Raw genomic sequence first — 26,785 nt, 5'->3', positions numbered from 1 at the left:
GTCTTACTTTGTAGTCCAGCATAGCCCAGAACTCCCTATGTAGCCAGGCTACACTCCAGCTCAAAAGGGTCTTTTGGTCTCAGCCTCCAGAGAGCTGGGATTATGTGCGTATGTCACCACACCCAGAGGCAATGAAACGCCAGTCTGCAAAGTCACACTGCATTAGTTATTCTATGTAACCCGGCTGTGATCCTGAACATATCAAACAGCACATCGTTTTACATGAGAAGCCTGAGCGTCCTCGGAGTCTGGTATCCTTGGGATTCCTGGGGCCAGTCCTCTGTGGACACTGAGGGAGCAGCTGTACTAGCAACGGTGCTGGGAACAGGGGATGACAACCCGGCCAGGCACAGCAGCCAGACGGCGTTTTTATCACAAGGTATCATGTAGTTTGGGGGAATACCAGGGTGGCTTGAGAAGCTTCATGTCCACTGACGCTTCCCATGTGACATCCATCGTGGCCCCAGGCTGTAGCCTCTAACACAGCATGCACACAGAGAGCAGGGATGGCCCTTCCTCCACCCCCAGCACCCAGGCTGCACTCTCACTGAGGCATAGCACTGGGCTGTATCAGATGCACCAGGGAAGTTCGGAGCAGTTAGCTAGCAGCCAGCAGACTGAGGGGCTCAGGTCCGAATCCCAAGAACGCATCATACGTGTGTAGCTGCCATCCACCTTGGTTTTTGTTGTTGTTGTTTTTGTTTTTTTGTTTGTTTGTTTTTTCAGACAAGTTCTTTCATTAACCTAAAGCTTGCCCAGTAGGTGAGGTTGGTTGGCCAGTGAACCCCAGGGATTCACCATCTCCACTTCTCTAGTGTTGAGACTACAGTAGACTACCATACCTAGCTTCTTACAATGAAGGCATACATTTTTTTTATATATTTTTACGCTTTTTATAATTCTGGAGGCTTGAATTCAGGTTGTCACTAGGGCATGCCCTTTACTGACTGAACTTTTATCCAGTCCCTATCTCTACATTTTACCTTCCCCGTGACTTCGGCAGTGGTCTTCCAACCTCTCCTGGCCTCTGTTTTCCCACTTGAAAAACAGACTTAAAATAATTCAGCCAGACCCCTTCTACAAGAGGCCTCAAATACCTAGGGAGTTTAAAAGTCTTGATGCTCAGGCCACACCCACCAGGATCCCCCCCCCCCCCCCCCTGTATTGAGGTAGGAAACAGAAAACCAAACTTTCCAAACCGTCACCAACAGTTAGAAAGTGCTGCCCTGGCAGTTCCGGGACCGAAGATGCTGGGACACATGTGCAAGCCCAGCAGACCCAGCCAGTGCTCCACTTCCGACACAGGGAAGGCTTCTCCTTCCATCTCTTGTGCCCAAAACACCAGAGACCTTTGACACGGAACCTCAGAGTCAGCATTTCCGTTTCCTCTAAAAAATTTTTAGATTTATTTTATGTGTAGGAAGAGGACATCAGAGCCCCCAGAACTGGAGTAACAGATGTTGTAAGCCATCATGTGGGTTCTGGGAACTGCACCTGAGTCCTCTGCAAGAGCAGACAGTGCTACTTGCCACTGACCCACCTCTTTAGCTGTGAGATTCTACATCCATCTATCTATCCCCTTCCTTCCTTCCTTCCTTCCTTCCTTCCTTCCTTCCTTCCTTCCTTCTTTCCTTCCTTCCTTCCTTGTGGTTTTTCGAGAAAGGGTTTTGGGTTTCTCTGCTAAACAGTCCTGACATCTACTTTGTAGACCAGGCTAGCCTCAGACTCACATAGATCCTCCTGCCGGGATTAAAGGCGTGCGCCACCACTGCCCGGCTGATTGTGCATTTCTTACCAAGCTCATTACTGCTGCTGGTCTTTTGACTGCAGGAACAGAGTTTCCTGGCCTCAGAGACATTTCTGAGGTCTAGGTCACACATAGCAGCAAGCATGCCACTTGGGATAGGATGAGGAGGAGAAAGGGGCATGAGACCCTTAAGGTAGCCCAGTGCATCTCCATGAGGTGATCTTGCCTCTCAGACACACGTACAGCATCTAACGATGGTCCAGTTGTCATAGCCGGGGCAGGATTGGGGATGGGATACTCTGGACATCTAGCAAGCCAAAGCCAGGTAAGCACGCACAGGCCAGTTTCGACACACGGGACCGTCCTGTCCATCAGAGCACTAGGACTGCTGGGCAAGGCAGCCTGAGAGAAGTGGTTCTCCACTCGGGCTCCCAGGCCAGCAGCAGCAGCTTTGGCATGCAGCAACAGGGTAGACATGTAAATCCCTGGGTCCCACCTTAGATTCCACAAGCCCTTTAAAAGATTCCAGTGTGCATACAAGCATGAGACCCTTCCCTGAAAGCAATGCTCCCCAAACTTGCCTGTTAAGTGTATTAGACTTCAATCTCCCAGGCCACTTTCCTGGGAGGGTCTGTTTCTGAGTCTAGGGAGAACCCCCGTGCTGCTATTATTACAGGAAAATGACAAGGGGCCACTGCTTTGGACTGGGAATCAAACCTGAGTCCTGCACTGGGCCAGACTGAAATTCAACATGGAGTCACTCATGCAAAAGTACTGCACGAGTGAGGTTTCCCCAAAATGTGTCAGTTTCAAGCAGAGTGATCATGAGGTTCCCTCTGCTTTAATCCTTACCCAATGATAAGGATTACAAGGATCTCTTTTACAAGACAGGACTTTGAAAAGACCAGTCAGAATTTGTTCCTTGTTTCTGCTTTCCATGGTCCTTTGCTGTCTGTAAAACCCATCTCTCAGGGCTGGGGTATAGCTTGGCGGTAGACAGAGCATGTGTGAGGTCCTGAGTTCTAGTCCTCAGCACCCAAACAAACCCAAAATAAAACTTTACTATCCCTTTCAGGGCTTACAACAATACTGCCGTTTTATGGGATGGGAGAGTTTAGAATTGAAGATAACGCCAGAGAAGATCTTCAACTCAGGAATTTTTACAATCGCCCTGGGTTATTTTTGTTGGAGTCTAAGAAAGGGTCTGGAAACACAAGAGAGATTCCCTGGAGACAGAGCTACGGGGAAGACACTCTCCTTTGGTGGCCTTGCTTCTTCTCACTCACCCCCTAACTCTGGTGACTTTTTTGGAGGGATGTGGATGAACTCACAGCTTGTGCCAAGAGTTCAAACAGCACATAGGGGTGGAGGGCGGCCAGCTGTGCCGTCTGCCCTGAGGCAGATGCCCACACCCTCATCCTGCCTGTTTCCATGGTCAACAGCATCAGTACCCGTCTCTCCAGATGTCCCTAGCAGGGGCAGAGGGTGGGAATCTTCCCCTGGAGCTGGCTGAGATGGGGCAGCTGGTAATCACCTTTGCCAAGGCAGTTGTCCTGTCCTCCAGCCTTGCAAATAAGGTCAGCTATTGTTTACCTCAGCTAAGGACATGGAGAGTGGCCTGACTGTCTCAAACAGAAGGTAACCTAAAAATCACTTTTATTCACCATCACAGTATAATGATTAATTCCTTTTTCACAGCGGCAGATTTTCCCAAATCATGTTTGGCTTAGATTAATAATAAAGTCAGTCTGTGTCCCTGGGGCCTGGCAGCTGGAGGGAGATAGAAAGATCTAGAAAGCTAACTAGCAGAAGGCAGGGTGGGATTTTAAAGGTGCCTCTAAGTCACTACTACATAAACCATGGGAGGGGCATGCCTATGAAGCCCACACTTGGGGGTAGGGATCATCAGAAGGGCAAGATCAGTCTCAGCTATACAGTGAGCCATGAGTTAAGAGGTCAGCCTGGGCTACACAGGGAGCCATGAGTTAAGAGGTCAGCCTGGGCTACACAGGGAGCCATGAGTTAAGTGGTCAGCCTCGGCTACATGAGACCCTGCTTAAAAAAAATAATAATAAGGAGGCTGGAGAGATGGCTCAGAGATTAAGAGCACCTGCTGCTCTTCCAGAGGACCGGAGTTCTATTTCCCAGCATCTATCTCAGGGAGTTCGTAACTCCAGTTCCAAGGGATACGACTCCTTCTTCTGTCTTCCCTGTTCGCATGCACATGCACACACACACACACACACACACACACACACATAAAATTACAGTAATGAAAGAAAGGTAAGTAAGGTAAGTAAGTAAGGTTTTCAGGGGAGAACACAGAAGTAGAGTTATGGGAAGGAAAAGCAGGATTTGTTGCAGCCGGCTTTGCACGGGGCAGGCCAGGGGTGCTGCTAACTGCCCATCTGTGCACTCCCTGGCTTCCCAGGGCCCAGGTCCACTTCACTGGTCCCTGGTATTCAGTACTTCTACCTTATCAGTCCGTGGTCCCCCCTGAAACTACCTGGATGCGCAGGTGGAATGCCTCCATGGGGGCAGACTCTGGACAAGAAGTCTACCCACTCTCCTCAGGGACTTCTGCCCAGGCCTTTTCTTTCTTTTTTTCCTTTTTTCTTTTTGGTTTTCAAAACAGGGTTTCCCTGTGTTGTTTTGGTGCCTGTCCTGGAACTCACTCTGTAGACCAGGCTGGCCTCAAACTCACAGAGAGAGATCTGCCTGGTTCTGACTCCCGAGTGCTGGGATTAAAGGCATGCGCCACCACTGCCTAGCATCCCAGGCCTTTTCTTATAAATGCCACACCTCTGTGGAGAATTTAAAAAAAAAAAAAAAAAAAAAAAAGATCCAGCCTGCTGTCCTATGGCATTTACTGTCCATGATCACTTTTACAATGACCCATCCCCCAATGCTCAGGCATGTGCCATCAGCATCCCTATTCCACACACAGGAGAACTGAGGTACAGAGGGGCAGAGGCCATGCCCCAGGTGACAGAGGCCACAAGATAGAAGCTGGGATTTGAACCAGGCACCTGGGCACCAGAGTCCACACTGTTCTTACCTGCAGCTCTCTGCCGTAGCAATAATCCTGGGCTCTGTGGATGCTACTCTGGGAATAGACAGCATAGTGTTTTCTCCACTTGCCCATTCACCCAGCACATCCTGGGCCCCTACCCTGGTACTGCTTCTTGGTTGGAAGTGGTAGAGAAGGCAAGAGGCACAGACCTCGTGTGGGCACGGCTCTGGGGGCTTCCGAGTTTTTGCTGGGGTGACTGGTAGCAGTTGTCCTGGGTAGGCCACCACAGCACCACTCTGACCTACTACACTCAGGCCCCAGGATTAGGGGGAAACACAAATTATGAAGAAAAGGGCTGGGGCTGCAGCTCAGTGGCTTAGCAATAACGGACCACTTACTCATGAGGTCCTGGCTCCACCCTAGACCAAAGCCTGAAGACATCTCTTAAACTTTCCCTGGTACAAAAAGGAAAGGAGAAGACGGTAGAGCAGGGCTCTAGTATCGACACCTGGGAGGTGGAGGCAGGAGGATCAGGAGTTCAAGGTCATCTTCAACCACCTGAGACCAGAAAGGAAGGGGAAGTGTGCCAGTTACTTTTCTGCCAATTTGACTCAAGCTAGAGTCATCTGAAAAGAGGGAAGCTCAGCTGAGAAAATGCCTCCATCTGACTGGCCTGTGGGCATGTCCGGGGAGGGGGGCATCTGGTTGATTGCCACCTGAGGGCTCAGCCTACTGACTGTGGCCCCACTTCAGGGCAGGTGGTCCTGGGTTCTAGAAGAAAGCAGGCTGAGTAAGCCATGAGGGGCAAGCCTGTGAGCAGAGTTCCTCCATGGCCTCTTTATCAGCTCCTGCTTGAGTTCCCTCAATGATGGACTAGGATGAGGACATGTAAGCCGAATAACCCTTTCCTTTCCAGTTGCCTTTGGTTCATGGTGTTTATCACAGCAGTAGAAAGCAAACTAGGACAGACAAGAAAGACAGAAAGATGGACAGGAAAGAGACCCTCTTTTCCTCCTGCATTTATCCTTTTTAGGAAAAATACTGTAAGTGACTCTTCTCCTCGGGATCAAACCCAGGGCACCTGACATACTAAGCAAGTGCTCTACCACTGACCTAACTCAGCCTTAACCTTTTTAAAAGGTGGAAGAGAGGCTGGAGAGATGGCTCAGTGGTTAAGAGCACGGGCTGCTCTTCCAGAAGACCCAGGTTCAATTCTCAGCACCCACATGGTGTTTTAAAACCACCTGTAACTCCAGCCTCTGGGGATCTGATGGACTCTCCTGGCCTCCACAGGTACTAGGCATGTACACGGCACACAGACATATGCAAAAACCCCAAGCACATCAAATAAATAAATATGTAAGTAAATAAATAAAGTAAACAAGTAAATAAACAAACAAATAAAAGCAGAAAAAATTTCCTTCCGGTCTTACAATGCAAGAATAATGTGTTTTTTTTTTTTCCATTTTTTCCTTTGGAAGTAGGATCTCCTACATTTCAGGATGGTCTTGAACTTGTTCTGTGTGAGCTTGAACTTCTTGAACCATCACACCTAGTTTTACAAGGTGCTGGATTTGAACCCAAGACTTCATGCATGCTAGGCAGGGACTCTACCAAACTGATCCTAGCCCTAGGAGCAGTTCCTTGAGGGCTGTGTAAAGGCCATTATCACAGAAGACACCCCTCGCCAGTGACAGCTTAGGTGCCTAGCTCCAAGTTGGAGCTCCCTGACTGTCATGTAATATGAGAAATTTGCTTTTCCCTCTGAATGAAAACAATGACCAGCCAAGCATAGCTACCCTAACTACCAGGTGGATTTACGATAGGCCAGTGTAACAAATGCTGTCGCTGGTCCTCTTGACTGAAGACAGAAGCCATTTATCTTGAGGACAGTTGTGCAATGGGCCATGCCCAGGAGGCCATCTAACAGGGTGAGATTGCCTTGTGTCTTTGTGGTCTGGGTAGCTGATGGCCCATGACATGTGTGGCAGTCTGCTTTAATGTCTGTTTGATAGAAAAGCGGTTGCCTTCTTTTCTCTCTGTGGGGATCACGAACTGGGTTGACCGGTTTTATCTTTGATTATGTCCCTGACAGGGACCAGGGCAGTGACTTTGCCACAGAAGGAATACTTACTGTGGGTGGAGGGGAACCCCTCCCGATGAGTGGCACGTTCTCGTATCGTGGGTTCCCACCGAAGAGTATGGCCTGGTTCCTGCGGGCGGAGAGGCGAGATCGGGTGTGTGTGCAGGAACTTGCGCTCGTGGGAGTTGAGGGTGGTGGTGGTGGCAGGTGGAGGTGGATATGATGGAGGGTTGTGGGTGGGCCAGTAAAGGACCAAGAGCTGAGCGTGGTGGCTCCCACCTATAATCCCAGTACTCAGGGGAGAGGGAGGACAGCTTAAGCTGTAGTGTGAGACTGCCTCAAAAATTAAATAAATAAATAAATAAAAAGAAAAGAACATTCAAGGGCAGTGGTCCTCAACCTGCCTAATGCTGTGACCCTGTAATATAGTTCCTGATGTTGTGGTGACCCCCCCAACAGTAAAATTACTTCATTGCTACTTCATAACTGTGATTTTGCTACTGCTATGAATTGTAATGTAAATATCTGATATGCAGGATATCTGACATTCCACAGATTGAGAACCACTGCTCCAGGGGGAACAGGGAAGAGGCCGCTAACAAGGGACAGATGCCAGGAGCACCATGGCTTGGAGAAGTGCAGCTTCTCTAGCCTGAGACTGACCTGGGGGCTTGGGACAAAAGCCCTCGACTTGACACCTGTAGTGTGCTTTTCTCCAGTGTGCACGGCTGTGGAGGGTGACTAGATGCTCCTATCGGGCAACCCGTGACCTCCAATGCTTTCCCAACCACCTGTGTTTTTGGGGACCAAACACTCTGTCTATAAACCCAACCTCACTCCAGGGCTGGGAGGGCCACACTGCCCAGCCTGGGTGTGGGAGCCTCGGGGGCGCTACTGTGCGTACATGTACTCGGAGACAGGGGCATTAGAGATGGTCTGGGCGGGAGGCTGAAGGCTGCACTGGCTGCCAAGGCCGCTGCTGTAGCTGCAGAAACTGTGCAGTTGCCCTCTCATTGGGTTGTGGGCTGCGATGCGCCGAGCTTGGGGGTTGAAAGGGTCATCGTCGTCAATGTCATCATAGTCTCTGTCCCTAGAACAAGATGTAGAAGTTGGCCAGCCATGAGGGGTGAGACAAAAGGCCATGGGGTCCTATTATGCTCCTCAATCTCTCTTCCTAGGACACTCTCAGGCCACATGCATCTTCTTCAGCATCTACAAAGGCATGGTTCTCAGAGGTACAACTTACTCCACCTGACCCCAATTCCCCAGCTACCTCTTCCAGGCAGTGCACCACACTGGCTACATACATGGTGGTGGGGAGGGGGGTCTACTCACTCTCCCTTGTCCATCCATGAGGTCCTGAAATCTTATCTCTGTCTCTCTCCATAAGGAGCCTGTAAGTTCCATCTTAACAGTAATATCTTTTACCCTCCCTGCCATTTTCTGGGGCCTCTCTCTCATCATGTCACCTTGCAAAGTCTTGCCTAGGAAGAAGAGCAAGGGATACTGGACAGCGTCAAGAGGGTTGTCACCATCTTTGGCCCAGTTACTTTTTCAGGGACCTATTTTAATCCCCAGGGAAATCCAGCCAGCCTGTGGGTACTGAATGCTGGACCCTCTGCTGCCCTCCTTGGTCTTAGGTGACCGGCTTATTGGTGCCCCCGACAGAAAACCTCCATGCGTCAGGGGGCCACCTCCTTTCTGGTACCCTACCTGTTGATGAAGTATTTCCAGGCCCGAGGCCCTGCACAGGTCAGGGTGGAGAAAGCCAGGGCTGCCAGGATGGAGAAGAGACCAAGGAATAGCAGGCCCTCAATGCCATCGTAGCAGATACCAGTGAGGGCGTCCAGGTAGTCCTGGGGAAATAGGGACATGTCATTGCAGAGGGATAAGTGGCAAAGCCTAGGATCTGAGCCCTTCCATGGAAGGCCCTCTTCTTCCTTCCTTTGCCTACCATCTTCTGATGGATCCTCACCCAAAGCACAGTTGGCTGCCTTTTAGAGTCCCCACTCTAGAGACACCTGACAAGTCCTTGGGACAGACTGCTCTACAAAGATTTGTTGACCTCCTGCTGTACGCCAGACACCGGAGGCTGACTTCAAACCAAACATACGAGGTGGTAGCTGGTTGTAGAACTAGAAACAGGTTACACCCATAACTCTTTCATTTTAAAAAAAGTTTATTATTTTATGTCTAAGTGTATACAATGTGTGTGTGTGAGTGTGGGCACACATGGGCTATAGCACATGTGTTTATTCTAAATCTATATGGTTGTGGAAGATGTTAACATACATTGGCTCACTGCTTGGGGGTGAGGTGCTCACGTATTCCCAGTGTCCCTTGCATTATTATATGTATGTGAGGTAAGGTTTTTGTTTTTGTTTTTGTTTTTGTTCTTGTTTTTTAGACAGGACCTCACTGTGTAGCCCTAGCTGACCTGGAACTCACAGAGATCCACCTGCCTCTGCCTCCGAAGAGCTGGGTATTAAAAAGATGTGGCATCATGTCTGGCTTTCCCTTTCTCTCTCCTTCTCTCTGAGATAGGGCTCCACTATATAGCCCAGGTAGTCTTAAATTCATGATCCTTCTGCCTCAGCCGCAAAGTACTGGGACTACAAACATGCACCAGCATGTCTGGTACATTGTATCCTGGCAATGAGATTGAAACACTGACTTGCAAGACAGGGAGATGGATGGGTTGACCAGATGGCTAGGAGTCTAGGCAATGGGTAACTGTATATTCATCATTTAGATCAGCCAGTGGGTAACTATATATTCATCATTTAGATAAGGGTCTTCCGATGCTCTAAAACTAACTTGCCCAGCCTTCCTAGGTTCTTATCCTAAGTTCTGGGGTATTCCCCTGCATCTGTCAGAGAGAATCAAGAAGCCAGGCACCTCCTTCCACTTCTCACTATTTGGCTTCAGCCTCATTCCTGAGCCTGCAGGGAGCCAGGGACTCTTTTTCCTAGGTCTTTGCTGGCTTCTCTCTAGGAACATGTGCCTTGCTGGTGGACCCTACACCCTCCCCACAGTCAGCCACCTAGTACCTTGTGCAGCCCTCGACAATCCAACATGGCAGTCAGCTGGTGCAGGCTGGTCTCAGAAGAGTTTAGCAGAATCTGGATGCCAAGAAGGTCTTTCTGAAGAAGGAGGAGGAAAAGAGGAGGCAGAGTGAGCAGCTGGGGAGGGCGTGCATATAAGATTACAAAGAGCAGCTGTGCAAAGAGGCCTTTAGATAAGAGGAAAGGGCCGAGCTGCGGGGAGCGGGGCATGCACAGCTGGCAGAATGCTCACCCAAACCTAGCTGGATACAGGTCGGCGTGCAGCAGAGGAAAGGGTGGATGGGGGTGGGGTTCAACTAGGGCTCTCCTCCTCCCAACACAGCTGCCTGAGCGGCAGCCCCCTTACCTCTGCTGTAGGAAAGAGGGGTACAGCAAACTGCAGCAGGCCTACAACTTGGATCTGCATGGTGGTCAGTGAGCGCTGGAAGACGGTCAATGACTGGATGGAGAGACCACAGCCTCCCATGAGAATCCATTCCCCACAAGTCCCACAGCTACCAGCAGGCTTGTCCTCCGCTAGCCACATCACCATCAGGCAAATGTATAGGAGGGGCAGGCTGTACCCACTGTGAAGGGCTTCTTGGACTCTGAATTCAGGGGACAGGCATAAGGAACTGGGTTCCATTGGTGTGGGAACACTGGACCTTAACTCATAGAAGAAAACTGTTCCCTAGCATTCAGATCCCGAGCCATCTGGTCAACCCCCCATAAGATGTCTTTCACCACATCCCTCGGGCATTTTAAGAACCTCTTGCTTCTCACTACTCAGATGTGGTCCTCATATGACACGGAAATTGTCATGGAGCTTGTGAGAAAAGCAGAACCTTGGGATGCTGTGGGATGCAGCTCTCCAGGGAGGTGCACACTTATGAGCATAGGAGGAAGGTATAGAATGCACTAACCAAGAGCGAAGCCCCCTTCAAAGAATGGCTAAGAGAGGGACCACAGTGAAGTAATGCCCAGCTGTCCACCATCCTGGTATGTGGTAAGGCTCAGGGTCCAGAGAGAGGGAGGTGATGAGGGGCTGTGGGAAGGGTGGGGGTGTGCTTGGGTGGCTGTACCTGCTGGAAGGGGCTGCTTAGGCTCTGACTGCAATGCAGGTAGTAGCGGGTCACCTCTGCAAAGCAATAGCATCAGCGTCAGGAAGCTCACAGGAAACCAGACCCTCTGCCCGCGCAGTGGTCCAGCCCACTCCCTTCTTTCCTCAAGCTCCCAAAGAAGGCAGTTTTCCAGGAAGTGGCCCAGTGGTCTAGAGAAACCTAAGTCTGGGGTAGAGAGATGCTTGGTGACTACAGGAAGAGGTAAAGTGTAGGTAGTTGGATCCTATAGGCTTAGCTTGAGCTTGGGGAATGGCTCTAAGGACACAGGCCCCAGAGGACATTACCTGAGCTGATCTGGTTCCGGGTGTTGTTTAAGATGTAGATGTCAGGAGCCATGCAGAAGTCACTGGTGCTCTGAGTCATGGAGATAGGAGTGGGTAGAGGAAGGTCAGACCCTTGGGCACCGGCAGGAGTGAGCCTGACTCCTGTCGCCCTGGTCACTTGATCTCTAGCTCAGTCCAGGGCAGAAAAGAGGCTGGGTGCCAGATTATCGGGTTTGAATCCTGGCTCTGTCCTTTCCTACCTGTCACCTTGGACAAGTTGCTCTTTTTGTGTCTGAGTAGTCTCACCTATTGTGTGGACGTGATGACACCATTCACCCCACATATGACTATTAATCCAGGGGCAGCTGCAGGTGTAAGTCAGGGGTGGTTTTCCCTTGCTCTCAGGCTTATTTGCTCTTCTTCTCAACTGTATTCTTGCCATTGCCAAGCTGCACACTCCAGTGGTCAACCTATGGAAGGTGCCCAACTTGCTTTTCTTTTTTCTTTTCTTTTTTAAACAAAACAAAACAGAATCTAATGATGTAGCTATAGTTATCCCGGAGTTCACTATGTAGATCAGGCTGGCCTTGAACTCACAGAGATCGGCTTGCCCTCTGCCTTCTGAGTGCTGGGATTAAAGGTGTGCATCACTATGCCTGGCTCCGACTTGCCATCTGAAGAGTGAGACTAGGAAGAAGTTCATCTTGGGGCCTGTGGGGCCAGGTTTCCATTGCTGAGACCAGGGGCAGGGAGTCAGTGGAACAAGGTTGAAGTTGGAGCATGGCCTGCCTGAGTACCACTAAGGCCAGTGTGACTGCATGAAGGAGGAGTGGCAGGGAGTGCCATACTCAGAGCCTAGAACTGATACAGGGTGCAGTGGAGAACTGGAGAAAAGGGGCACTCCACCTTTCAGAGCAGCCAGGGCAAACTCTGGCTCCTATGCCCCATCCTAAGAGGCTACCCACTTCTCTGATGCATGATCCCTGAGCATGGAACTCCTTCATGTGGTTCTGTGACATAAGGGGCACTCTGTCCATATTCAGCATCACCCCTCACCCACTGAATCAATACATAGGTTTTGAGCTCTTACTAGATGTAGGCATGGCTTTAGGACTAGTACTTGTCAGGGGCACGGGTTTGTGTCTGAGAGTAGAAAATGTGTGTGGTAGGGGGAGGGGAGCATTGGGGATCAATAGGCTCCTCTAGATTCGAAACTTCTCCAGAGTATCCCGGCATTCATCTCCTTCCTCACACAAACTCGACCACCCTCCTCCCAACAATCCAATCACCCACATGCACTCAGGACTGCAGAGGATGGTTTATATACAAACCACTAACATACATAATAAATCAGCAAGCCTATTATTATCAGTTAGAGCTGCAGCGCCAGCAGCCCTGGTGTGTGCCCTCACCCCTGGGCTGGAATAGCAGAGATGGGGAGCCAGGCTGGGGTTGCTGGAGAGAAGCCTTGGTAAACAGAGTAAGGTCATTGTCTTTGAGTCACACCTCAAGAAGCCTAGGAACCAAAGAGGGGGAACCAGGAACCCCTTTATGAGGCTTTACCAATGCTGAGGCTTCTCTTCCTTCTCTGCTTAGGCCAGGCCTGAGCTTTAACCCACATCTCCTGGGAAAGTGGGTTAAGATATCGTGGGGTACATGGCTTACTGTGAGAAGCCAAATCTATCAATGAAGGTAATATACCGTGTGTGTGTGTGCAGCATGTGTGTGCATAGGCATACATGTGTCTATGCATTATGAGTCCATACATTATTCATTCAATGGGAAATAGGATGAAGGGTGACCAGTGCAAGTAGGATGGGTGGGAGAAGCTGCCAGAGGCTAGCTCAGGTGAGCTAGCCCAGGTGATGGCTGAGCCTGCAGGAAGTTCCCGATTATCTGAAGGGGTCATCCCTGTGACCCTCACATGGTGAGAACTGTGTTAGAAGCCAAGATGGCTACTACACATTGAACTACACAGATGTCACTGTGTGCCATCTGAGGCACCGGGTACTATCATTCTCCCCATTTTACACAGGAGAAAACTGAGGCATGGAGAACTTCAGTAACTTTCAGGAGGTTCTGCTGCTGGGAAGGGGTGAAGGGATGATGTGGCTAAGGCTGGGGGCTCTAGCAGCTACGCTCCTGCCTCTGACCCTGGAGGTGGGCCCACTGCCCCTCAGGCCTGCGTGCTCTGGGAGTGTTCTGTCCCCTCTCCTGCAGCCAGAGCACTGTGGAGACTCCTCACCAACTCCTGCTCTCTTCCTTCTTGGCCCTGCCTCTCCTCTGCCCCAAGAGCCCCGGCACCTCAAGTTTGTCTGTGGTTCTTACCGACGACATTGGGGTGGCCAGGAGGGCCGGCAATGAGGGCCTAGGGCCACAGGTCTGGAGGCTCTGAGCTTGGTTCCCCCGTTCCCGCCTTCCCTCCACTCAGCATGCCCTGGAATAGTCTGTGTCCATACTCTGCCCTATGGATGCCCTGCCTGTTGGGCAGGTTGGGGGAAGGGTGATGGTGTGAATCTGGCCCCACTGCCCTCAAAATAGGCCCCAGAGGGCAGGGTGGCAGTGGAGGAACACAAAAGCTCTGCACAATGACCCCTTGACAGCTGGTGGCCTCCCCCCACCCTCCACAGCTCCTCTTTACCCCCTTTCCTATTAAAATGCACAGCAGCCTCAGCTCTGTCAAAGACCCATTCAGGGCCCTCACACCCGCCTCTCCTGCACAAGGGCCTTAGGAAAGGAATTAGGGAAATGGCATGGCTCCCAGCTCCCTGGCATTCCGTGGCACCCGGCTGCAGATGAAACAGCCCGTGGGTTCCTTGAACGGCAAGATGCCTGATGGGAGAAGCCCCTGCTGGGAGGGAGCCAGCTCCCAAGGGCAGCTCACGGTGGCAAGCTGGATGCCATTTCTTCTTCAAAAGGCAGAGGCTGTCGGAAGTGGGACCCAGCCCCATAGGCTCGGCACGGAAAGCTTCCCCGCGCCTGCCCTTGTCTCTGGAGAAGAGGCTGCCAGCCAGGCTGCTGTGCCCATCACTCTGGGCAGCGGAGCCCTCCCCACACTGTTTACAAGCTCCCAGCTCCAAAGGCCACCAGGATGCCTGAGCACAGCCTGGGCTCCAGCACTGTCTCTTCGGCACCAGTCCTTGCTTGGTGTGTGGTCACAGCACAGAAAGGGGCGATGAGAAATACCCACTTCCTCGTGTTTTTTGTTGGTTTTGAGATAGGATCTCAAGTAACCCCAACTGTCTTAAACTTACAAACCTCCAGCCCTTAACCCCCCTCAAGTGCTGGGATAACAAATGGGCACCATCATGGCCAGCTGATGCAGTGCTGACGATAGAACCCAGGGCCTGGTCTGTGTCAGCAAGCACCTCACTAACTGAGCGTCCCCAGCCCTCCCTACAGTACCAGAGCTCAAACCTACAGCTTCTTACTAGGCAAGGGTTCTGCCACTGAGCTGAATCCAGTTCTACCCTCCCCCACTTAGATTTATTTTATGTGTATGAGGTGTGTGTGTGTGTGTGTGTGTAGTGTGTGTGTCTGTTGTCCTGTCCTTGTCCTGTCCAGAGGTCAGAAGAGGGCATCGAATCCTCTGGAATTGGAGTTATGGATGGTTGCAAGTCATCCCATGGGTGCTGGGAATAAAACCTGGGTCCTCTGCAGGAGCAGCAGGTACTTTTAGCTGTTAAGCCATGTCTCCAGCCCCACAGCCTCCCAGCCCCTTTTAAAGACAGGCCTTACTAAGCTGCTCGGGCTGGACTTAAATTCATTCTGTAGCTCACACCGGCCTTTGATTTGCAATCCTCCTGCCTCAGTCTCCAGAGTAGCTGGGATCATAGGCTTGGGTCACCAGAACTGGTTCCTCAGTACTTCTGAATCAGCCTCTATCAAAAGTGGCAGAGCCAGGTGGCACCAGGGGCCATTTACCCTGTGGGTATGATGGACAAAGTGCCCAGGACCAGAGCTCCTAGCCAGGGACACCAGGCAAGGTGTGATGTAGGTAAGGAGGAGCAGGAGCAGACCGTGGGGTCGGCTTACAGCCCAGAGTGCTCAGAGTGCTCCCTTGAAACCTCCTAGTACAGTGTGTCTCCCCCAGCACGTGTGCAGTGGTGCCCATGTGCATGCATGTTCGCACAGGCACACAGCCACACACACACATAGAGCCAACACCTGTAACTAGTGACTCACACCACGTCACGATGGTCTGCCTATAAGTTTGTCTTCCACTGAGTGACTGTCAACACGGAACATCATGCCCCCGAGTTTGCAGCCCAAGGAACACAGCGGGGGACCCCCTCCCCCCCCCCCCCCGCTGAGTGAGTGAGCACTCAGGCAGCTCAGCTCCAAGATCAATGATTTTTTAAAATATATCCTCATACAGGAAGCCCCTCACTTTTCCATAACACTTGAGGCATCGCATTCAGAAGCACACACGTGTGCATTTCAGAGCGCGTGTTGAGTGTAAAGGCAACGGAACTGCAGGGACAGAAGGTAGGAGATGCCACCTTCTAAGTACCTGGTGTCTGGGGCTGGTAGAGGAACACACCCACCTTCCACCAGATTAGCTCTTCACACTCACACGGGAGCTACCTGGCTACCCACTCATTCTCTGCATGCCCAAACAAGCACTGTGTCTTGTCTTGGCTCTGTCCCCCAGGCCCTGTAACTTTGGACAAACCCCTTCCTGTCTCTGAGCCAGGCCAAAGCGATCCAAGCCTCTTTAGTTCTAAGCCTCTGGGATGGTAGGTAAGGGACTGAGCCCGAAGCTGGCCTGTCGGGGTCTTTGAACAGGGCAGGACAGACGGACTGTCTTGGTTAGACCAGCCACCCCCCATCTCCTCCACTCACCACTGCTGCGGCGGTGTCTGCAGCCAGGGAAGCCCAGCTGAGGATCAGGGTCAGTACTCCACAGCACAGCATGCTAGGAGAGAGGCAGACACTCTGGGGTCTCCGAAGGGTGGACAGCAGGGAGTCATTTGGACAGCAGTCGTCCTACCTGAATTCAGCATCCTTCCTCCCAGGCAGAGCCCTACCTACCCCCCTACCCCAACCTACCTCTGCCATGCATTGACCTCCCACCCCCACCCCACCACTGCCATGCATTGACTACTCCCACCCCCACCCCACCTCTGCTAACAGCTAGGAGAGGGCTGTGGATCCCAGCACAGAGACAGCTGGAGTGTGGGACATTTGACACACAAGGAGCTCCTGCCTGCAAGGGAGCTGGGTGCTGAGGAGGGGTATCTTGGCTACCACCACTCTCAAGGCCTGGCTAGGCCTTCACTTCCCTCTATAGGTGGCTCCTAAGAGTTCAACTCTTGGCTTCAGGACCATAAACAAGGCTACTCACGAGGCTAGAAGACACTTAGAGCGCCTGGCCAGTCCCAAGCAGGTGACAAGGCAGATGACCAGGTCCAGGATGAAAAGAAGGAGGTAGGAGAGCCACCTGGGTGGAGACAAAGAGAAGATGAGGATCGGCAGAGCAGACCCCCCACACACACCTATGGTGATATTTTATTTGTATTAAAATGTTATTTGTATGTTAATAAATAAAGTTGCCCGGGGGTCAGAGCTATTAGCAAGCCATAGGAAAGCAGGGCAGTGGTGGCATACACTTGTAATCCCAGCACTTGGTAGGCAGAGCTGAGTAAGTCTCTGTGTGTTCAGGGATACAGCCATTATTGGATACATGTGCCTTTAATCTCAATACCAAGCATGGAAAACCTGGAGGCCTATACAGACAGGCCGTGACGAGGCGGTCATGTGGTTGGGTTTACAACCAATGAGAAGGCAGAACAGGAACTCTATATAAAGACTTTAACACAGGGGTAGCTCTGGTTCGGAGAGGTAGGACCACTGCAGGAGGAAGGGTAAGGTTTTAGCTCTTAGCTCTGACCTCTTGGCTTTCTTCTTTGCATTGGTTCTGTGTTTCTTATTTAATAAGAAGGTTGGTTACATCTACACACACCTGCTGCCCTTGAGAGGCCAGAACAGCATCCCAGGCCAGCAGGAGCACAGGAGCACGATCCAGAGGCTGCGGGTCCTCAGGGGCTCAAGGAGCTGCATCTGGAACTCTCCTACCCTTCATCTTAACCATCTGGTGGAATACCTACACCAGTACTGGGCTCTAGAACTTTCCATCAAGGTGGAAACAGTCTACATCTATATTGTCCATGCTATCCGCCACAGATGCCTGCTGAGAACCTAAAATATGCCTAAGAACCTGAGATGTGAATTATGAAAGGGAGAAAATGAAGCCAAGTGTGGTGGCAGACACCTGGAATTCCAGTTCTTATGAGTTCCAGGCTAGCCTGGGCTATACAGCAATCTCAGCCTACTCCCACGAAGGATATGAATGTCTCAGTTTACTTAATATCACTATTTTTATGACACTGGGGAGCAAGTCCAGGGCCTCATACATGCTAACCAGAGTTCTGCCACTGAGTAAACCCCTGTCCCCAGCCAAAATTTTAATACACTTTGACATACATAGTTAGAAGTGTCCACAGTGGACTGCATAGCCCTGTCTCTGCAGCTCCCAGTTGCTTAGCTTTGTTTCTAGAACCTTTAGGGGGCAGATCTGGTAAGGTCTGACATTACAGTCACAGATCTGAGAGAACCCCCGAGTGGCCCCCTTCTTTGCTGGATGCCTGCCTCTCTTGGCCGAGGCCTCCCATCTTGCACATGTAGCCTGTGTGGATTCACAATGTAGTACGCAGAGGTTTCTTCAACCAACATTTGTGCCAGACACTGAGCTTGGAGTCATGATGCCCATTTGAGAAGGCTTCCTCCTGACTATCAGGGAGTTCAGACGGAGCGAGGGTCAGTATATCCTCATCTAACTTCTGGACCTCCCCCTGAGCTTCTGGAGAAAGCTGTCCTATATATACCAACTAGAGACTGTGGCATGGCGCTTTCCTCACATTTTTTTTTGTTTTTAAAGCTGGGGTTTCATGTATTCCAGGGTGGCTTCAAAGTCGGTATGTAGCCAAGGATGATCTTTAACTTGCGATTCTTCTGCCTTCACTGTCTAAATGCTGGGATTACAGGCGTGCACCACCACACATGTTATGTAGTGCTGGGGACTGGACGTCGGGGTGCAAGTAGGACACGATATGACTGACAGGAAGTGACAAGAGGCTCTAAGGAAGACGGAGCAAGTTGGAGGTCCCCAGAAGCCAAATCAGATTCTGTCTTTGTGAATGGAGGTTTGATGCTTAAAAGAAGGGGCTTAATTGAAACCCTTGGCCCCCAAACAGAGCAACAGGTACCCCAGGGCAGGTCTCTGGGGTCCCAGAAATGGGGCTATGGTTTTGGGACATGGACAGAGCTGGCCTGCCACTTGCTGGAGGCCACAAAGGAGCCAATTTTCTTAAAGTCAGAGTTGGAAGGAACTTTGGAATCCATCTAGTGTTAGCGTCTTACACTACCGATGAGAAGGTCAAGACTCATGGTGGTTAAGATTTCCAGAGCTGCATGGAAACCTTACACTCTCCTTCCTTCTAGAGACATAGCCCCCCCACCCCCAAGAACCCTCCAAAACATGGGTTCCACACTCTCAACTTAAAGATAGGTTGCTCCTTCCGTATCCTCTCCCATCTGCAAGAAGTCCAGATGCAGAGGGGCTCCTGACCCCTCCAGATGTGTTTTCACAACTCCTGTCTCCACTGCTGCCTGTGTGAGCCGTTCCTAGAAACCGCTCCTGGGCGGATGTGTTCTCCCAGAGGAGCCCCTGGGAACTGGGGGAGGGAGCTCTCACCATGAACTTGGCTTTTGCCTGATGAACTAATGCTGCTGGATTCACCCCTCACCCCACCACATCCGGCATCTGCAAGCCAGTGTCCACATCTCAGCCCCAGGCAGTAACTCTGCATGTTATCTCCTCTGAGCTGGAGCTGGACATGTCTCCCCAGTAAAGTGCTCCGATGGGAGTGGATGGCCAACATAACAACGGTTGGAAAGCCTTTCTGGGAAGGCTCCCCAAGAAGCCTGTGAGCTACAAACGCAAGCAGAGATGGGGAAGTGACCCTCAGCATTTGGGAGCTGCAGGGGCCTGTTGAACTATTCTTGCTCCTTAATCTGATCTGAATAGGAAGCCTCTTTTGATATATAAAATCTTTACACATTTCATAACGGTCTTTGCTAAAATGCCCACAGGATCAGCCAGATGCACTCAAGGAAAGGAGTCACGTCGATAAGGACACCTAGGGATAGTCCACTGGTTCTGATACGGTGGCAGATCGTCTCCTCAGAGCTGGCAGTTCCTTTCGGTCCCCTGGGGAGGAAGGCATTTTGCCTATGTCTTAGAAGAGTAACACCAAGGGCCCTTCCATCTAGAATATCTGACATCAAGGAAACTCGAGGTCTGGGGGGGATGGGAGCACCCCCTGGATACTGAAGTCCCACATAGAACTCGGGACTGGGTGAGCGCTTCCCTTTGGGAAAGGGAATCTGAAAGGCTTTGAGCATTTCCTCTGGACTCAGCCCAGCAGCAGCCTGCTGGGTGGGGCTTTATGATATAATAAGATACAAATCCAGAAAACCATGAGTATACTGTGCAATGTTGGGGCAGAGGCTCTGATCTTCCTCTATGGCTGGAAGAGGTGCCAAGTCATTTGGGCGAGGGAGGGATTCAAAGAGTTGACACTTGTCATGCAAGACCCACAAATCTGTTCCACCCTGTGTCTGTGATACTGGACTAGTGACCCTTTGGGCACAATGATGTGCGTGTCACACACGCACGCACATTATATGAGTGCATGCTACCACTGGGATGAAGGTCAGCCTAGGACAGAGACAGCTGTCTCCTTCCTTGGCTCTCAACAGTGACCCTTCTGAGACCCTGTATTCGGAAGGAGGGCAGCCAGTCTGGGTCTAAGACTGAGTTTAGTGACTTCACCAGGGATGGGATTACAGATGGACATAAGGAGATGCTACAGGCTGGATGAGACAGAAATGAGTTTGGATACCTAAGTGAGGTGCTGTGGTCATTAATCTTGATTGTCAACTTGATGGGACCTAGACTCACCTAGGAGACAAATCTCTGGGCACATCTGAGAAAGATTTTTTTTAAAACTATGTGTGTGTGTGTGTGTGTGTGTGTGTGTGTGTATACACACACATACATGTCACAATACATGTGTAGGTCAGAGGACGACTTGCAGAAGCCAATTTTCTCTTTCCATCATGTGGGGTTCTAGAATTGAACTCAGGTTGTTAAACTTGGTGCCAGAGGTCTTTACCAGCTAAATTATTTCAACAGCCCAAGATTTTTTAGATTATATTAATTGAGGTAATATGCTGACTGGTTTTATGTCTACTTGACACAAGCTGGAGTCATCCGAGGGGAGGGAACCTCAATTGAGAAAATGCCTTCACAAGGTCAGGCTATAGGCAGTGCTGTAGAACATTTCTTAGTGATTGGCGGGGGAGGGCCCAGCCCATTGTGGGTGGTGCCATTCCTGGCCTGGTGGTCCTGGGTTCTATAAGAAAGCAGGCTGAGCAAGCCATGGGGAGCAAGCCAGTAAGCAGCACCCTCCATGGCCTCTGCATCAGCTCCTGCCCCCAGGTTCCTGCCCTGCTTGAGTTCCTGCCCCAACTTTCTTTGATGATGAACAGAGATGTGGAAGTATAACCCGAATAAGCCCTTTCCTCTCCAAGTTGCGTTTTGGTTATGGAGTTTCATCACAGCAATAGTCACCCTGACTAAAACAGGTGGGAAAAGCCACTGAATAAAAAGGACAAAGCTTCCTGACAGGGGATGTCTGGGACCAGCTGCCTCAGGCTCCTTCCTGCTGCCATGGCATCCCCATCATAATGGACCACACTCTCAAGCTATGAGCCAAAATGCCCTCCTCTTCCTTCCTTCCGTTGCTTGTGTCGAGATATTTAGCGACAGCAAAGAGAAAAGTACATAATAGATGTAGAGGTGGGGTGGCGCCCCTCAGCACAGCATTGCTGAGGTGCTACACAGTGAGGCTGTGGGAGTGGCTGGGTCTACATCTATAGCCCTACTCGTCCCTCCCACTGCCTCCCTGGTTCCTCACCTGTAGTGTTCCACATAGGCAGTCTGGTGGGACAGCTCAGTCAGCTGCATGGTGACCTCCCTCCACACGGGTAGTCCCGAGAGCTGGTTGACAACGTTGCCTGCCATCTGCTGCATGAACTTCAGGGTCTGGATGTAGTCGCCCCGAGCAGCAAAGATCTCGTTGAGCCGGGCCAGGTGCTGTTCTAGGTCTACCTTCATCTTCTGGCTGTTTCCAGACACCTAAGGGAGGTAAGGAAGGGGCTTGAGTCTGGTCCTGGGATAGCTACTGAGAAGGTCTCTGCAGGAAGAAGCAGCAACTGGCCAGCTGGGCTTGAAGGGCTGTTTCACACTGACACAGACTCTGGGAGCTCATGAGCCTGCTGCCCCAAGGAAGTGGCCAAGGACTGAGGTCCTGTGCCTACTGCCATCATGTGGGTCTGGAATGTTCCCCAAAGATCCATGTTAAAGGCATGGCCACAAACGGTGATATGGAAAGTGGTAGAATGTTTAAGAGGTGGTTAGGTCTGTGATGGGACTTTAGGTCATTGGGGAGTACCCTTCCTCAAAAAAGACACTGGAATTCTTTCTTTGCTTCTGTATACATTGAAGTGAGCACTCTGCCCTTCCCATGGGCTTACCATGGCCTCTCAGATCAAAGGCTCCAAAGCAGTGAGGCCAACCAGCATGAGCTGAAACTTCCTAGGTTGAAGCAAAACAAGCCCTTTTCCTTCCCTCTCTCTCTCAATTTCATTTTTAAAACTGTTTTATTTTTGAGACAGGGTCTCAAGTAGCCTAGGCTGGACCCCAACTTGCTATGAAGTTGAGAATGACTTTGAGCTCCTGATCCTCCTGCCTCCACCTCCCAAGTGCTGGGATTACAGGTGTCCAAACCTTCTTCTTCATAAATCTCAGTGGTTTGTTATAGTGCTGGAAGGCTGACCCCTAGACACACAGCCTGGTCACGTCTGACCCTGCTGTTGTAGCTTTCCCCAGCTTTGGCTCTCCAATCCAAGCCTCACTGCAGCCCGGGGTTCTCTAATCTGAAAACCCAAATCTTCTTAGCACTCTAGCAGTAAACTATACAAATAACTCTAAATATAAACCCAAGCCCCCAAACTCTGAAATCCCAAACATCTCAGGTCTCCCGAATTTCAGAGAGGTGGGGCTCAACTTGGACTCCAAATAGGGAACCAAACGGATTAATTTTTCTTCCCTGAACATTCTCCTGAAGTCTGAACCACTTGGGATTATGAAATCAAAGACTTAGAGCCCCAGGCTGCCACCTTGTGCTTTAGTCCAATAGGGCTCCCAGGCGCCCTACAAGATAAAGGGTTTGTCTCTGAGCTAGAATCAGCTCATAGTGTCCCAGCCGCAAGGCAAGGCAGAACAATGGGGCCTTGAAAACAGAGAACAGATGCTGTCTCCTCCCAGCCTGGCCCTGGGACAAGGAGGAGGAAATTAGTGTCTTCTCTCGGGCTCATGTCCCCCCAACCCCCAGGATGTCTGTCCTGCTAGGTGGGCATAGAGGCACCTGTCCTTTGCTTTGATCTTAAGCGGACCCCGGAAGAACATCTGTTTATACAGACAGAAACGAAAGGATGATGGCAGTGGCTGTCCTTGTCAGCTCCTAGATAAGGGGCAAGGTGCAGCTTATATTGCAAATGTCATACTCAGGCAGCCACTAGGCTTGGGGACACAGCCCCACAGCCATCTGAGCAGAGACAGCACATGGGCAGCTGGATGAAGAAGGGCTTTGTTTCTGTTTTATTTTGTTTTCAATAATTGCCCAGGCTAGCCTGGAACTGGCTATGTAATCCAGGCAGACCTTGAATTTGAGATCCTGCTGCCCCAACTTCTGGAATAGCTGGGACTGCAGGACTACGCTGCCAGGGTCCGGCTTTGCTGCCTTGACACTGTCATCCACAAGCAGCTGAAGGAGGCCAGGGTGCCTGGCTAATCCTTACCCAGCAGTCTTAGCTCCCACAGCCTGCGGGATAAAGGCACAGAAGAGGGGCAGAGGAGGGCACAGCAATGGAGCCCAGGAGAGCGCTCTGAGCTCGGGAATCACGGGAACTTGACATTAACCTGTGGCTTTTCATGTCTTCCCTACACTGTGACTTCCTGATTCTAGTTGAGAGAATGGCTCTCTGTTTCTCTCTGTGTCAACACTTCTTCCGTTTTCTGGTGTCAACTGAGCTCTTAGGAGATGGGAACAGATTGAAACAGCAAGATAGAATCAGCTAACGGGGCATGCTGGCTCATGCCTGTAGAATCCTAGCACTTGGGAGGCTGAGACAGGAGGATTGCCTTGAAGTCAAGGCCAGACTGTACCACAGGCAAGTCCTTGTCTAAAAAACAACAAAAAGGTCTCCCAAAACAAAAAAAAAAAGAGAGAATTAAAAATTTTAAACTTTGTCTTAGACTTTTTCAAGCTCTCTATCCCCCACTTGTGTGTGTGTTTGTGTGTGTGTGTGTGTGTGTGTGTGTGTGTGTGTGTGTGTGTGTGTGGACACAGGGTCTCATGCAGCCTAGAAAGATCTTGAATTCCTGATCCTTCTGCAACCACCCTCTGAGTCCTGGGATTATAGGCCTATGCCACGAAGCCTGGCATTTCGGTTTGTTACATCAAGGGTGACCTTAAGAACAGACAAGGCAAGGTTGGGCATGTAGTTCAGTCTGTAGAGTGCTTGCCTAGGATGTGGGAGGCCCTGGCTTTGATTTGAAGCATCCAACGAATTGGGTGTGGTACTGAACACTATAGTCTCAGCACTCAGGAGACAGAGGCAGGAGTTTAAGGTCGTCTTTGGCTATAAAGGGAGTTTGAGGCCAGCTTGAGCTATCAGTGACCCTGACTCAAAAACAAACAAACAAACAGAAAAGAAAACAAACAAGTCCCTCCCCCACAACAAATCCCCAAGCAAACAAAAACCCAAGAAGAAACAGAGAAGTTAAAAATGTAGAGAATAGCCAGGTGTGGTGGTGCATTCTTGGTCTACACAGCAAGTTCCAGGACATCCAGAACTCTGTAGAGGTCCTGTCTTAAAAAAAAATCAACCAAACAAACAAAACAACAACAATTAGAGAATAGGCCAGGATGAGTGTCCAAGTCCTGTAATCTAATTACTTAGAAGGTTGAAGCAGGAGGATCAGGAGTTCTAGGATAGCCTGGGCTACATAGCAGAACCTTGTAGAAGGGAAAGAAAGAAAAGAAACAAAGTCTCAAGTCAGTAAACTTCTGTCAAGTCCATTTTTCCTTCTGGTATTGTTTCATGGGAAGAGATGACAGACTGATTAGATAGATAGATATAGATAGATGATGATAGATAGATAGATACATAGATACATAGATACATAGATACATAGACAGACAGACAGACAGACAGATAGAACATGTCACAACAGTGGCCTTCCTGTAACTTTGTGCTTGCTCACATGGTTCCCAGTCCTTGAGGTTCAAGAAGACAGAGGTGTGATGCCCCCAAGATGGACTTGGCTTTCTCTTGGGAACTGATGAGGGGAAAGCTTAGCTCTTCCACCAGATGGGGACAAGGACCAGCTAGAAGGTCACCATTTCAAAGGACAGGGGTGTGGTTTTTTCAATTGTGGTCCCCAGGCCAGCAGCATCACCCAGGAGCTTATTACAAATGCCAATTCTCAGCCTGCCTGGCCTGTGAATTGGAGCCCCAGCAGGGCAGGGCCTGCAGCCACATCCTAACTAGCTCTCCAGGTGATTCTGATTCCAGGCCAGGTTGAGAGCCTCTGGGAGAGAGAGAGCACTAGATCAGGTATGTAGCAGTTGAGAGGAACACCAGCTCAGATTCAGGGAAGTAAGGGGAGGGAAAAAACACAGGGCCAAGACCTGACGCCTGGTGGGCTCTGTGTTCTTGCTCTGAGATGCACTGATTTTCAGCTGTGGGGTGATGCCACCTATCTGTGCCTCCGTTTCTCCACTGAGCAGTTTCCCATAGGCCTATGGGTTCAGGATGGTGGGGGTTTCTAGCCAAGAGAGGGGAATGCATGCAGAGATTCCCTGGTCTTTGTGTTTGGGGGACAGCCCTAGAAGCCATAGTTGACCAGTTAGCTGCTAGATCTGGACTCCAGCAGGGCCCAGCTTTAAGTCATCTGGTCTGCTGGATGAGTTTCCATCCTGACTGCCACCCACAGCCTCCCACAACCCAGCACCTCTATTTCATGGTGATTGCAGTAATTATTATAATGACACCATTATCTTAATCCCCCCAGGGAGAGTGCACTCTATAGTTTACGGCACTTTCCCTGGTGGTAACTCACCTGACGACATTCAGCCATTTACCTGCAATTTGGACCCCACCCCTTGGATGAGGGGGAAGGCCCTATAAGGATCTACTATCTCTCTGGAGCCCTCAGGCCTGAAACTGTTGGGCACCCACCTTGGAGCCTTCACTAGCCCCTTAGGTAAGAGGGTCAGAAGCTTTTCATAATGGGCAGCACCACCACAAAGTCCTGGAACAACTGACCCACATTGCAGGAACAGCCAAAGGGGAAGGGACTATCTCCAGGGACAGGGTGGGGGAAGGTCTAGAGAGTGGGAGTTATAGCCGAGTGTTCAAACCTGGCTCATGAGGGCTGGGAGCCTAGAGCTTGTTCCCCAATATCAGCAAGTTCCTCCCCTAAGATAAAGACTGAATTTTCCCATCAGGGTTTTTTCCCAGCACTCAGGCTCTCCCTCCCATGTTCAAGGTCGCTGAAGGCTAGAGAGCAGGAGACAGTACACTGCCAAGGACAGGCAGAAGGTGTCCTTGGGGGCTTGCTCCTCATCAGGACCAAGATGAATAAGAGTGGGTGAGGTCCCAGGGGTCACCTCCCACAAATACTGGGCACTACACATTCCCAAGCTGCAGCCTGTCTCTTTAAGATGAGATTTCCTGTCCCTGCCCCCCCCCCCCCCCGCCCCTGCCCCCAGGGGCTGATGGAAGGATTAGAACTGTGGAGGAGCTTACAGAAGCCTGCCGGGAGGGGAGTGGGCATATGAGGTTGAGTCCTCCCTGGATGCCAGGGGAGTGACCGATTCCTCCAGTTAGGGCTGGGTTTGACAGTGGAGGCTGCGAACACAAACGTGCCTTTTGCTGGAACTTTGGATATTCTGGAGGGACCTGGTGTAGAGAGGGTCAGGTGCCCAAGGACTAGTTTCCCTGAAATCTACATTAGGCCTTTCCCACCAGAGTCCTCGGGAGACACCAGAAGCTCTCATGGAAGGAATCACCTAGAAAATCATCAGGAAAGACTTGCATTCTGCAAAGGTGACAGGCAGGGTCCAGTGAAGAGATGAAACCTAGCTTCTGACTCCTCCTGCTCCATCACTCAGGCTCAGCAGGTTAGCTCTTCCTCCAAGTAACCTAACTTCTCTTCTAGTCCGGCTCGGTCTTCCACCGTAAGCTTCCAGCAAGAATGCTGCTGAACCCAGAGTCCCGAGACACACAGCTGGGTTTATGAGGACTCTTCCCACCCTTT

The 26,785-nt window shown here is 50.7% G+C and overlaps 1 protein-coding gene across 1 annotated transcript in view; it reads right to left on the bottom strand.

Annotated features, from left to right (window-relative positions):
* The window catches only part of Ttyh2 (tweety family member 2), a 44,286-nt gene that overhangs the window by 1,172 nt on the left and 16,329 nt on the right, over positions 1-26,785 (bottom strand). Inside the window, exons 4-13 of the mRNA XM_059272066.1 lie at positions 21,315-21,535; positions 16,619-16,714; positions 16,117-16,189; positions 11,293-11,362; positions 10,970-11,025; positions 10,255-10,347; positions 9,894-9,986; positions 8,557-8,699; positions 7,748-7,933; positions 6,895-6,973 (exon numbers count right to left, since the gene is read on the bottom strand). Coding sequence (XP_059128049.1) covers positions 6,895-6,973; positions 7,748-7,933; positions 8,557-8,699; positions 9,894-9,986; positions 10,255-10,347; positions 10,970-11,025; positions 11,293-11,362; positions 16,117-16,189; positions 16,619-16,714; positions 21,315-21,535 — 1,110 coding nt within the window. The remainder of the gene's footprint in view (positions 1-6,894; positions 6,974-7,747; positions 7,934-8,556; positions 8,700-9,893; positions 9,987-10,254; positions 10,348-10,969; positions 11,026-11,292; positions 11,363-16,116; positions 16,190-16,618; positions 16,715-21,314; positions 21,536-26,785) is intronic.

This window comes from Peromyscus eremicus, chromosome 8a (assembly GCF_949786415.1).
Source record: "Peromyscus eremicus chromosome 8a, PerEre_H2_v1, whole genome shotgun sequence".
NCBI lineage: Eukaryota > Metazoa > Chordata > Mammalia > Rodentia > Cricetidae > Peromyscus > Peromyscus eremicus.
Note: the sequence above shows the minus strand (reverse complement) of the source record. Positions and strands in the feature narration are given on the sequence as shown.